At 40.3% G+C, this 12,026-nt stretch overlaps 1 protein-coding gene across 1 annotated transcript; it reads left to right on the forward strand.

The window, feature by feature from the left end:
* Window positions 1-4,235: 4,235 nt before the first annotated feature.
* On the forward strand, window positions 4,236-10,459 carry ppp1r3aa (protein phosphatase 1, regulatory subunit 3Aa). Its single transcript, XM_087785617.1, has 4 exons — window positions 4,236-4,906; window positions 6,725-6,765; window positions 6,836-6,885; window positions 7,808-10,459. Exons 1-4 carry the CDS (start codon window positions 4,236-4,238, stop codon window positions 10,457-10,459), a joined length of 3,414 nt encoding a protein of 1,137 aa, XP_087641743.1.
* The last annotated feature ends 1,567 nt before the right edge of the window (window positions 10,460-12,026 follow it).

A 12,026-nucleotide genomic window follows, 5' to 3' on the forward strand; every position in this document is an offset into this window, starting at 1 on the left:
AAAAAGATCCCTCAATGCGTTAAATCATTAATACCACATCATCAAAAATTCTCATCTGTCTTTTCTTCATTTTACTTCCAGTGAAATTAACATCCAGATGATTTTGTGGGAAAAGGGAAGGATTTTAAAAATGCAAGGCTCTCCAGCAGTGCTGCTCACATTATATTTGATGTATATTATTTATATTATGTATTTGATAAATGTGACTGTTGCATGAATCCTGCTGCTCAGACCACATGATTCATAATTTAATGTTTTAATAGCCACTGGAACATAAAACCGCCAAATCACCCAGTATTTTCCTTTTTTATTGTTATAATTACTTTAAGTCAGAGTGAGGGTTTCGTCATTTAACATTCAGTCAAACACTGAGATTTTACTAAATCGGATCATATTCTTACTTATATTTCAAGCATTAGTTCAACTTCAATGACGTCATTAAATCCACTATTTTTGTGTGTAAAACAGCAACATATGTGTGGTCTCTGTAAATGATTTATTGATTTATCGCTATTTTCTTGAAATGTACGTATTCAGAGAAATGCGGTTTCATTTAGATGAGCGGAGTGTCTGTGAGGATTCCTGCTCTGGTCATATACTACCATCTACTGGCGTGTCTGCGTCACAAACCAAAATACAATCACTTTTTCAATAGTAATGAAAAGATATCATAAATATATAATTATATCTTAGGTTTGTAGTATTAACTTTAGTATTCATATAATAAACAGGCGAAAATACGTTTTTTTTGTGCAACATGTTAATTAAAACTGTAAATTATTTTTTTATATGTTACTTTTCAAATTACTTTACTAACTGGTAAAGAGACATTAGTAAGAGAAACTTCCACAATTGTTCTACTCTGTCATCTTGTTCTCTTGACGAGATGTTTGTTTGGGCCTGAAAGCAAAATTAGACACAAGATCATATTTGACCTTTCTGTTATGTAACCGTGACCCTCACAACTATAACCCTCCCCATTTACACAATCTCAGGGCACCTGATGATTATGGTGTGTGACTGATTGTTTAAGCATAAAAAATGTGTACTTTATTGTTTGTTTTGGAATTAAATCAGTCAGTAATGCAAAGAACGAACATTGAGAACAATACGAATAAAAACATTGAAGATCATTGTATCTTTTAAAAATCAGAAATTGTAAATCTTAACTTTTTTTTTTAACCCTTGTGTTGTCTCTGGGTCACATTTTTCCTCCTGGGTCACCTTGACCCAGAGATAACACTTGGGTGAAGACCAAAAGCTTAAAAAATATTTGATAAAAAAAAAAAAAATTCTCATTTCCTCATCGCCTTATAATTAAAAAAATTCTACCAAAAAAAAATTAAACCAGCATGTTTAATTTAAAAGAAATTCAAACATCCCTCAATGTAAATTCAGAACCAGTGTTAAAGTACCAAAACCTTTGCTCATGGTGACTGTGTAGTACCTTTCAGGCACACAGCATTCGGTCAACAGGTTCTATAAGTTAAAGGAACTAAGGAAAAAGTTTAAAAGAACATAACAGCTCATATTAGAAACTCTATTCGAAATTCAACTTGAACTTTGACCAAAGATGAACCAGGGTTGTGTCCACCAATGACTCTTTTAACTTTTTAAAAGTTCGAGGATGATCTTGTCCTTGATTGTCATTGCTTTTCTAATCCTTTTTTATATTTTGATGTGCCATGAACTATGGTGGAGTATTTACATGTTTATGTTGATGAACATGCTAAGTCCCTTTAAATAAATAAATTTGTTGCTGAACCACGACTGGAGGCTAATAGGAAATGTCTTGAAAATCACAAAACACTAAAATACATTGAACTGTAAGAAAAAAAAACCTGTCTACCTGTTGACTATCTTTTGATCGGTCGTACTGTTGGTCTTGCCGTCTGTCTGACCAGACATATCTGCCTGTCTCTCTGACTGCTTGTCAATGTTGATCTGCCTTTCTTCTCCTTTGCCTGTCTTTCCTCCTGTCTACCTATCCATCATTTTGTTTGTTTTTTTATCTGTCCGTCTCTTAACATCCTCTCCTTCTACCCATGGATCTGTCCGTCCACCCATCCCCTCATAGATAACATGTTTGTCTCACTTTTCTCTCTTGAACAACCTCTCTTTTCATTGCCTCTCAACCTGTCTTATTATTTACATTTTTCTGTCTGTCTTCTCTTGATTAGACCTCCTGTCTATGTTCTCGGTGCTCTCTCTGTCCACCTGTCTCCTCATGCTGACCAACCAACAGCACCACAGTCAAGATATCTGACCTCAGGTTGAGTGAGGACATGTGTTTAAAAATAAGTCCTCAATATTTTTTCCCTATTACTTTCAATTCATCATTGTAGGCTCGTTTACAGGAAGTCATGGAATAATTCTATAACTCATTACACACTTGGTGCCATCAATCACACGTCAACGTCATCATCAGTACATTACTGCTGACAACAAAATAGTTCCTGATTTTATTTATTAATGACATTTCAAGACCATGTGATCACATCTGTTTGAAAAATAACACCATATAATTTAACTTTCAAGAAAATATTGATGATGAGAATGATTTTCCTCAGGATTTTCTTAATATCTCGTAAGATAATCCTTAATTAATGGACATTAAACATGTATATAATGGGAACTTGAATTGAATACTATTTTGGAAGATGACATTTGGGAAAATAAGGTTGCAGGCTGCCATAAAGGAATCGGAAGCCAAATATGGAAAGAATTTGATTGGAAAATAAAAATGAGGTTCTTTCGAACTCCGTTAGTGGCCAGTAAGTTTAAAGATGGCACCAATGATATGTGTTGGAGGAAGTGTGGAATGGTTGGTGATCACTCTCACATATTTTGGGACTGTCCAAACATAAAGACATGTTGGACAAATATTGGGGGCGAGATCAAGACTATCATGGCAAAAGACATTCCTCTGGACCCTCTACTGTTCCTCTACATCTTCTTGATGTATCAAAAGAATATTTGTATACCAAAGACCAACTCTATTTACTACACATACTGTTGTTAACTGCAAGAAAAATGATCATAATTCACTGGATGAAAATAAACCCACCAACATTGGATCAATGGAAACATGGTTTACCAGATGGAAAAAATGACTGCCCAACTGCAACTTAAAGTCCCTTTGTTTGAAAAAAGATGGTCCCCTGTCATTCATTATTACGGTCAAGAACTGGTTGGTTGGTGAGCAATTACCTTTGTAATAGCATTGTAATACAGTTGTGATTTGTTTTTGTGGATTTGTTCTACTTCTCTTCCTCCTCATCTTTTCTTTTGTTTCAGTTCTGAAGAACTAAAAGTATAATTGAGATGCCCAATCTGAATACAGATATTGTCGAACTGAATGTTTAGCTATATCTTAATTTGTCTCAAGGTAAAGGTTTTTGATGTTTTGTTTTTTTGTTTTTTTCTGTTTTCTGTCTTTTTTGTTTGTTTGTTTTTTTTTCGTTTCATTTGCCTTTGTATTACTGTGTTTCTTATATCTACTTGATGGGTGACCTGAACTAGGAGTACCTGGGTGTATGTATACTACATATTATGGATATGTCATCTGTGTTTGCTGTGAATTGACAATACAAAAGTTCATAATAAAAAACATGTATATAAAGAGTCGTAACTGAATCCCTGTATTGAAGCACAGCACCTGTGCTTCACACCTGAACCCAGGTACTCATTACGCCTGCTGTCTCATACACACACAGTTTAGCCACAAAAGTCTGTAAAAATGGAAACATCTTCAAAAGGCAATCAAACCTATAATAATGAAAATACATTTTTACAAGATTTCTTTCAGAACTTTTCACCGGAACCATTTCAACAGCTGAACACCAGTGAATCAATACAAAGATGCTGAGTCATTCTGTGGACTTGACTTGGTCTCGATGAGGATCTAGAAGTGGATGTGTTTTTGCTGCTTTATCTAAAAGATATCGTCAAACAGTAACACAACTTTCTTTAGCATGTTTGAGGTCATTTAAGAAATCCCCCCAACACCCCCCTGCTACTGTTTCTCTGTTTCCCAGGTCAGCTACAAGAAGTCTAATAATAGTTCTGGCTCAGCCTCACACTGTTGGGCTGTGTAACCAGACTCCATCTGTCTAGTCACGTCCCTCCTGCTGCCTTTTATACCAGATCACCTCCACTGGGCTCTCAGTCTGGACTTGCAGCCTGAGACTTTGACCAGAGAAGTTCAGTGTGCCAGCTCTTCAAGAAAGGGGACGATGGAGGCCTCAGAGCGCGAAGAAGAGAAGGTGTTTCCGGTCTGCTCTTCCACAGAAGAGGACACAGAGGACGAATCAGAACCAGAACCCGCCCCAGTCGTGCGGAGGAAGGTCTCCTTTGCTGATGCCTTCGGATTGGACCTGGTATCTGTCAAGGAGTTTGAGGACATCGAGGCGAGCTCTGCAGGGTCACCTGCGGTAGAGGACTACTATGTGTCGTGTGTGTTCACGGTACCCTCAAATCCAGAGGAGCTGGATCAGAAGCTGGAGCTGCAGCAGGTGGAGCTGGAGAGCATCGAGCTGATCCGTGGCACCACCACACTACGGGGGTTCGTCCGGGTGGTCAACCTTTGCTACGACAAATCTGTCTTCGCCCGTGTGACCGTGGACGACTGGAGCAGCTATTTTGACCTTCTCGCGGACTACGTGCCGGGATCGAGTGATCGCAGGACGGACCGGTTCACCTTCAGCTACACACTGGTACCTCCCTTCGAGAGGGAAGGAACCAGGCTGGAGTTCTGTCTGCGATATGAGACGCCCGTTGGAAGCTTCTGGGCCAACAACAATGGCGGGAACTATGTGATATTCTGCCATCAGAGGGGGGCAGCAAAGGAGGGGCAGGAGAACAGTGAAGGTCAAGCAGGCAAAAAAAGCTGTCTGAAAGCTAACAGGTGAGAAATGCTTCAACATAAACTTCATGATGACTGTCAGAAAGTTGAAGACACCAGAAAACCATAATAGCTGATGGAATCACTTGTTTATTTTTACTAAAGGTTCAACAGAACATTTATATCATTATATTATGATAGAAAAAGACAAACATATGTTTTCCTTTAATATTAGGTGCACAGAGCTTGGGATGTTTAAAACACAGTTTCCACAACAGACATAAATCTGTCAATCACCTCAGACCTCACTCTCCACGTTCTCCCATGACTCCTGTGACAGTCCTATCTTTACGTCTCAATGCAGAGGAGCTGAGGTTCTACATTGTGACTGTCACGTAAGCGCTCTTATCAGTTGCTTTATCTGGGACCTCTTGGAGGAGAGGATTCAATCTTCTGCCAAGAAAACACCAGCCATCCCCTTTCAGTCACTTCTAAAAGTTTGTGACCACAGGTGGGAGGAGAAAAGTATATGGACTGGTCTCCCACCATGCCCTCACTCCAGGACAGGATCTCAGATACTTGAATTCGATCCTATCCTTGAATCATTAATGTAGTGAAAGGGTTTGAGTGTCTTTACTGATGCTAGCAGTCATGTTGCTCCGGTGTTTCAACTTTGGTAAACAGGAAAAAGAGCCAATTCAAAAACATCTACTAAATGCTGGGTATTGACTTTTCTGATAACAATGTGTTTGTTTAGAAGATGTATAAATGTGGTGACATTAGGGCCCACCACAGGGAAATGTACATTTAACTTGTAGACTCTCACATGGTTTCGCTTAACTGTGAATATTTGGTCCTCCTGTGATACACAGGCTTGAGTCTCTCATACTTTTGACCGTGTTTAACTTGATGTTCATACACAGCAGCACTGACCACAATCTTGTAATTGTTTAAGGCAGAAGGAAACACATTTAGAAGAAAAGAAAATCTTCATGAATGCATTCATGTTCTCACAATAAGGGACAATATCAATAAACAGGCCTATTTTCATATATAATAATAATCTCTATTTATATAGCGCCTTTCTAGACCAGGGTCATAAAGCGCTTTGACAGCCATTCACACATACTGATGGGAGTAGGCTGCACCACATGGCGCCGAATCTGCCCTCAGGAGCAATCAGGGTAAAGTGTCTTGCTCAGGGACACAACAACACAAGCTTGTCTGGAGCTGGGATTGAACCTGCAACCTATTGGACTGCAGGCAACCACTCTACCATCTGAGCTATGACGCATATGATTACAGTAGTATTACTCTGCAAGGCTCCTGACTAAAAAAGCCTTTCAGGGTAATACTATGCAGTTTCGCAGTGCAGTTTCATAGTCTTCCTAAGTCATACTAAACAGATTTACCAGAGTACCACATGAATATGGTTCGATGTCAGTAAACACAACCACAACTAATACACAAAGGGCACCAGATAATAATGAGTAGTTTTGAGAAAAAAGGTAAACAGATAAAGTTAATTTGGACTGTTTCTTTGGATTGAAATTACATTACTAGACAGAATGTTGCAGAAACATTGTCAAAATCAATGAATAACACAATTTGATAGAATATCTCCTAGGGTGGTCTGAGTCACAAGCAAATATCCATAAAAGATCACATTTTTTTAATTAATGTATTTATTTATTTTCAATGAAGGTAGTGGAGGATGGCTTGAATAGAAAACAAATGTAACTGAAACATAAAAATGGAAAATAAAATGCTAAAGATCAAGAATATTACAAATAACTCGACTATATCTAGAACAAGGAACTTTATTTGTAAATGTGATAACTCTTCTTACTATGACCTATTTATTATATTTTTTTGTTTCAGGAAAAGAAGCACTGAAAGAGAAAGCCGGAGCAGCTTTAATGGTAATGTTGAGCCTTTCAAATTGTCCCGTTCACATTTTAAAAGAGCTCTAACAACAACTTTATGTCTCAGGGGGGACCATGCAGGACTCCACATTACTCCTCAGGGATCAGAGGACTTTGGTGAGGATCCTGACCAACAACATGTTTCAGAGACGTCACAGACATTCCCGCTCAGTGATTTCAGTAAAAATATGAATAAAAGTATAAACTCAACGTGTCGAGGACCTTCTGGATCTTCTCTGCAGTATTGCTGTGTCAGCTTTCTTGCGTGGAGATTGTTTGAAGCATTTCCAGAGGTGGCTTTCCTATTTTTGAGCTAATGATAAAGGGGAATTTGGGATTCTACTATAGGACCGTTGCCCTAGGTATACCTCAACCTGTTAAAGGAACTTGTGCTACAGGAACTCATTAGGATAAAAGAAAGAGACTCAAGTTTGTTTTCTGTCATCTGACCACTTAAACCACACACTTATATCCTAAATGCAATAAATAGTTGACGTAAGCATCATGATGACATCAGTTCAACCGAGTCCAGGTCACCCCGCGGCTGGTCAGCGGGTTCAAAACCCTTGCTGAACCTCAGCAAGTGCCAGACAGATTTGGATCGCGTCCACGTCGGTCAGAAAGGGTCGTGGCAGGTCAGCAAACCTGAAGCCACGGAAACAGGTCCCATGACACTATTAATATATATGCAGAGTGCCAACACGTGCACCGCACACTGTGTGCAGCTAAACTATATAGCTTTATCGATAAGTGTTTGGAGATGGATCAGCAGAAATAAACACTGAAATCTGACTATAACAATCAGAGTTGTTAACAACAACAAACGTAACAGCAAAAAATATGATGTAAAATCCTACTTTTGTGAGTAATTGGGCAAAGAACGCTCTGGAAGTCTCGTTTTCCTGAGAGCGGTTACAGAGTAGAACCAGTCAGTCACGTGAGATGCGATTTTGACCCCTAAACCCAAATAGATCACGCCCCCTGTGTTGCACGCCCCCTGATCATGCACTGACCTGTGACTTGTGTCCTCCCCCAACAGGTGGAATGCCAGAAGCGACGGCAGAGAGCAGCACGACTGGCACGCGTGCAGGACCTGCTGTCGGAGAGGCGTGGAGAAAAGAGGTGCGATCTGAGAGACCTGCAGAGTCACGGGAAACAGGACAAGCCTTCACAGATTCTAACTTACCACCAGATTCCTTTGCTCACACTGGATTGGAGAGATGGGGACGGTTCTAAATCAGCTGCTATCCTAGGAGAACCTTCCAAAGTTGCTACGAATGACACACAGTCAGAGCCAATTCAGAACAGCAGTGAGGGAACACTGGTGGACGATTCGTGGCGGGCATTCTTAAACAGGCCTGCTGACAGGGAAGAGTCAATCGCCCTCGAATCTGATTGGCTGCAGATGGCTACATCTGTTAGTCCTTCTAAAAGATCAGTTAGTCAACAGATCAAGACTGAAGAGCTGAAAGACTTCCTCCTTGTAGAGCCTGAGAAAGAATCTTTAACTGGAGAAACATCAGCACGAGAAGAATGGGATGAAGGTATAGCTAAGAACTGTAAGCTATTGAACCAAGGTTTGAGTGAAAGTGAATTCACACTGGGGTCAACCCAAGCAGCTCATCCTTCAAGTGACAAGGCTGATGAAACAGATTTGGATGACCTACCTTTACACAAAGTAAAATTTGAGAAAGTTTCCCAGGATCAGGCATCAGCCCTACCTGAGCAGATCTTGTATGGTACAGTTGTTGAAAACCAATGCGCAGAAATGCCTTTTCAGAATCACAAGATACAATGTGTGTCTCAAGAAAACAATCAAATGGCTGAGACTAAAGAACAGAGAGAATCAAAACATTCAAAGCCTGGATACCATTCACTGGATAAACACTTGGACGGTGGACAAGGAGCTTTGCGAGGAGCCTATTTTAAAACAAAGACTGCAACTCAGTTGGGAGCGGATGTGTTCCAGAGGATAAATGAAAAGCAAGGAGACAGCAGACTAAAACAGAAAGTGGAGAACTCAGACACACAGCCAGGAGATGTTAACCTCAGTGGAGTAATTCAAGAGAAGCAAGAGGTTCGTACAACCCAGTCTAAGGTCCTGGAAAAGATTCAGGACGTCACAAATGACGAAGTAACTGGAAAAACAAGGATCCGAACAGTCTCAACAACCAAAACAGTAGAGAGAATAGTTATGGATCATGGCAGCAAGGATAATACTTTTAGGAAAACAAAGGAAGCCTGGTCGATTGTCAGCGGTCCGTGTGAAACAGATATGAAAGAGATGTTCACGGTAGTCAAACCAGAAAAGTGGTTGGAAGGATTTGTAGAGAATGTTATCAAAGGGGTTTGGGAAGAGGTTTTCATCCAGAAAGCCTCCGATAAAGAGTCTCTCAAGCATCCTTCAGCAGATAAATGCACTTTTAAACCACCAGAGGTGCTACAAACAAGATGGACCTTTTTGGAGGAGGAAATAAAGAGTCAGAATAAGGACGTCAGCGGTAAAACAAATGCAGGGCTTCAGCTCGACACATCACACACAAGCCAGGAGGTTATCAGCACAACAGAAGAAGGAAGGGAGGGGCTCAAGGCTGCAGGTGAGAGGAAGGACACATCGATTCAAAGAAAAGCAAAGGACATTGTTGGCTCTGAAATAATGTTGCTAAAGGGCACCACAGAAGCAGCACCAGACCAGTCTTTTATTGTAAGCCTTGTTGAAAATCTCTTCAGGGGGGTTTGGGAGGAGGTTTTTGGTCAGATCACAGGTAGACATAGTACATGTCATCACCAAACAAGTTTCAATGATGTCTTTAACAATATTGTTCAGGAGACCGAAGAAAATCAATCAACGCCTGCAGGGAATCAGAGCAAGGTTGTACATGACAGAAACTTTGTGGCACATCATCACATGACTGATGCCTCAAACTGTAAACCAGCTGAGGCGTATTATCATCTGGAGAAGGAATCAGAGACATTAAGTGGATCTGTTTTATCTAGCCAGATGATATCGCTGTCAAGTCGTGATGACTTCTCATCTGCCCAGAGAGTCACAAGGGCCGGAGTGGAACCTGATACGTTTTACCCCAAACTACAGTCGCACTTGACTTTAAGAGCTCATCTAAGTCAAGATTTCAACACCTCTTTGGCTCCTCTGAGCAGACAGACCGGGAATGTTGTTGGACGATGTAACAACGTAACAGATACATCACGTGGGAATGCTGAGCAGTCAAGCACCCAGCAAATACCACTCTCAAAGAGGGATACGACAAATGAGGCCCTGGATGACGCAAAACAATCCAAGTTGAAAGCAATAGATTCTTTAAGTCCTAACCTCTTGGGGTTGAGTCCCAGTGCCCAAACATCCAACTTGTTTAAAGACCAAATAAAGAGTACCTTGTTACAAGAAAGAGTCATTACCTTACAAGTTGACCAGGACTCACTTGACTCTGCCCCCCATCATGGTCCACCAATAAAGAAATCCAAAGAGGATAAAGGACTGATGTGGTGGAGCCTACTATACATATTCAGTCACCTCACTAACGCTTTCATCACAGGTTTGTTTGTCACCGGATTCTTTGTCTTCATCTGGATCTTTGACTTTCAGGTGTTCTTTGCTCTCTACGTTTTATCAACCTTCTGGTGCTTCTACAAGTGGAGGGGGGTTCCAATGGACAAGAGTAGAGGGACTTGAGAGATGACCGGTATAGGCCGGAAATATGTTTAAACAAGCTCTTGTCCAAAATAGCCCTAACGCTAGCGTGTCATTAAAATCTTCCAACACATTTCAGTGCATTTAAAGATTGACCTTATGTTAGTAAGAGTTACATTTAGAGAAGTATGCGCTGCGCTTAGCATCACTAACCTGCTCAACAGGCGTATAGACAGCGCCTGGAGTATTCACTTTGGACCACCTCAATATGTGATATCCGGAAAATACCCAAATGTTTTCCTTGAGAACCCCATCTGTTATTGCATCTCGGATGTAAGGAATTCAACAGCTGCATGACTCATTACCACTCCATGTCTGGCACATATCAAAACAGCACTTCTGCCATCTTGTGAACTCTTGAAAAGCTAGAAACCCAGCTACTACCCATATCACTGCAAAATCTTCACAACAATAACCCGGATTGCTCCTGAACCACTGACTGCAGCCTGTGCCCCCTCTAGTGGATGCTGACCTGGGTTTGTAAGACACACTGCAAACATAGTGGAGCGACCCAAGAATTGTGAACATTTGTTTTTGATTGGTTTTTGATGGTGTGAAATTAACTAGGGTTAATTAAAAATATGAAAATTACAACTGTGGTTTATAATGATTGAATCACTTTTTTTCATAATAAATAAATCTTTCTTCACTTTATGAACTCACCTAACCACTATATTACAATAATTATTATACGATTATTATTATTTGCATCAACAAGTTCATGGTTTGATGCTGTGGAACTGCTCCAGATAGCCCTCTAGTGGACTCCATTGTCATCACACATATCAATTCCATAACAAACAAAATATAAGATGTTTTTTCTGCAGCTCCAGGACTGAAAAGCAGACGAGCTATTGTGTGACTCATGGGTTCATCTCAGCCCTGGCCATGGCTTTATAACCAAGTGGTCATGATTGGGCAGTTAGTACAACACTACTGTAGTGTGGTCGAAATACTCTGCACTGACTCCGACTCTGTGACTCTGGACCTCAGAGTCACTTGATCCTGTCTGAGGTATGTTGAAGCTGGAGCGGAGCCAGCAGTGCCAAGAGCTTACATGAGGGGACATTCAGGTCAAAGGTTAGAGCAACAGATCTGTGGAGGTGGTTGAGAACCATGTTTGCACCAGAGGAGTGATGACTTAACAAGTTGATCATCATAGTAAGTAGTGAGTAATATCCAGTTTATCTATGTATTCCCTTCATGATCTCTATCAGCTACTTGTGCTGGGAGGAGACATCACTGTCAATCGTCAACCAATTGAACCTTCTGAAATATCGACTTATACATTTCCATCTGCATGTTTTTCAACTGAATTATGTCTGTAAACATACATATCACCATCATACATACTGTATATCCACAGATCTCAGACATCTTCAAATCACCAACCCTCCCCTCCAACCTTAGCCCTCTAAAGGTCTAGACTGAAATGTTCTTTTAATCATGAATTTTCATTTTTACAATAACAAATATATGCTATTAAAAATGTATATAGGATAAGCATAAATACTGACATTTGTCATGTGGATTGTGCCTGCTTATCTAC

Source organism: Callionymus lyra, chromosome 3 (genome assembly GCF_982586985.1).
Source record: "Callionymus lyra chromosome 3, fCalLyr1.hap1.1, whole genome shotgun sequence".
Classification (NCBI taxonomy): domain Eukaryota; kingdom Metazoa; phylum Chordata; class Actinopteri; order Syngnathiformes; family Callionymidae; genus Callionymus; species Callionymus lyra.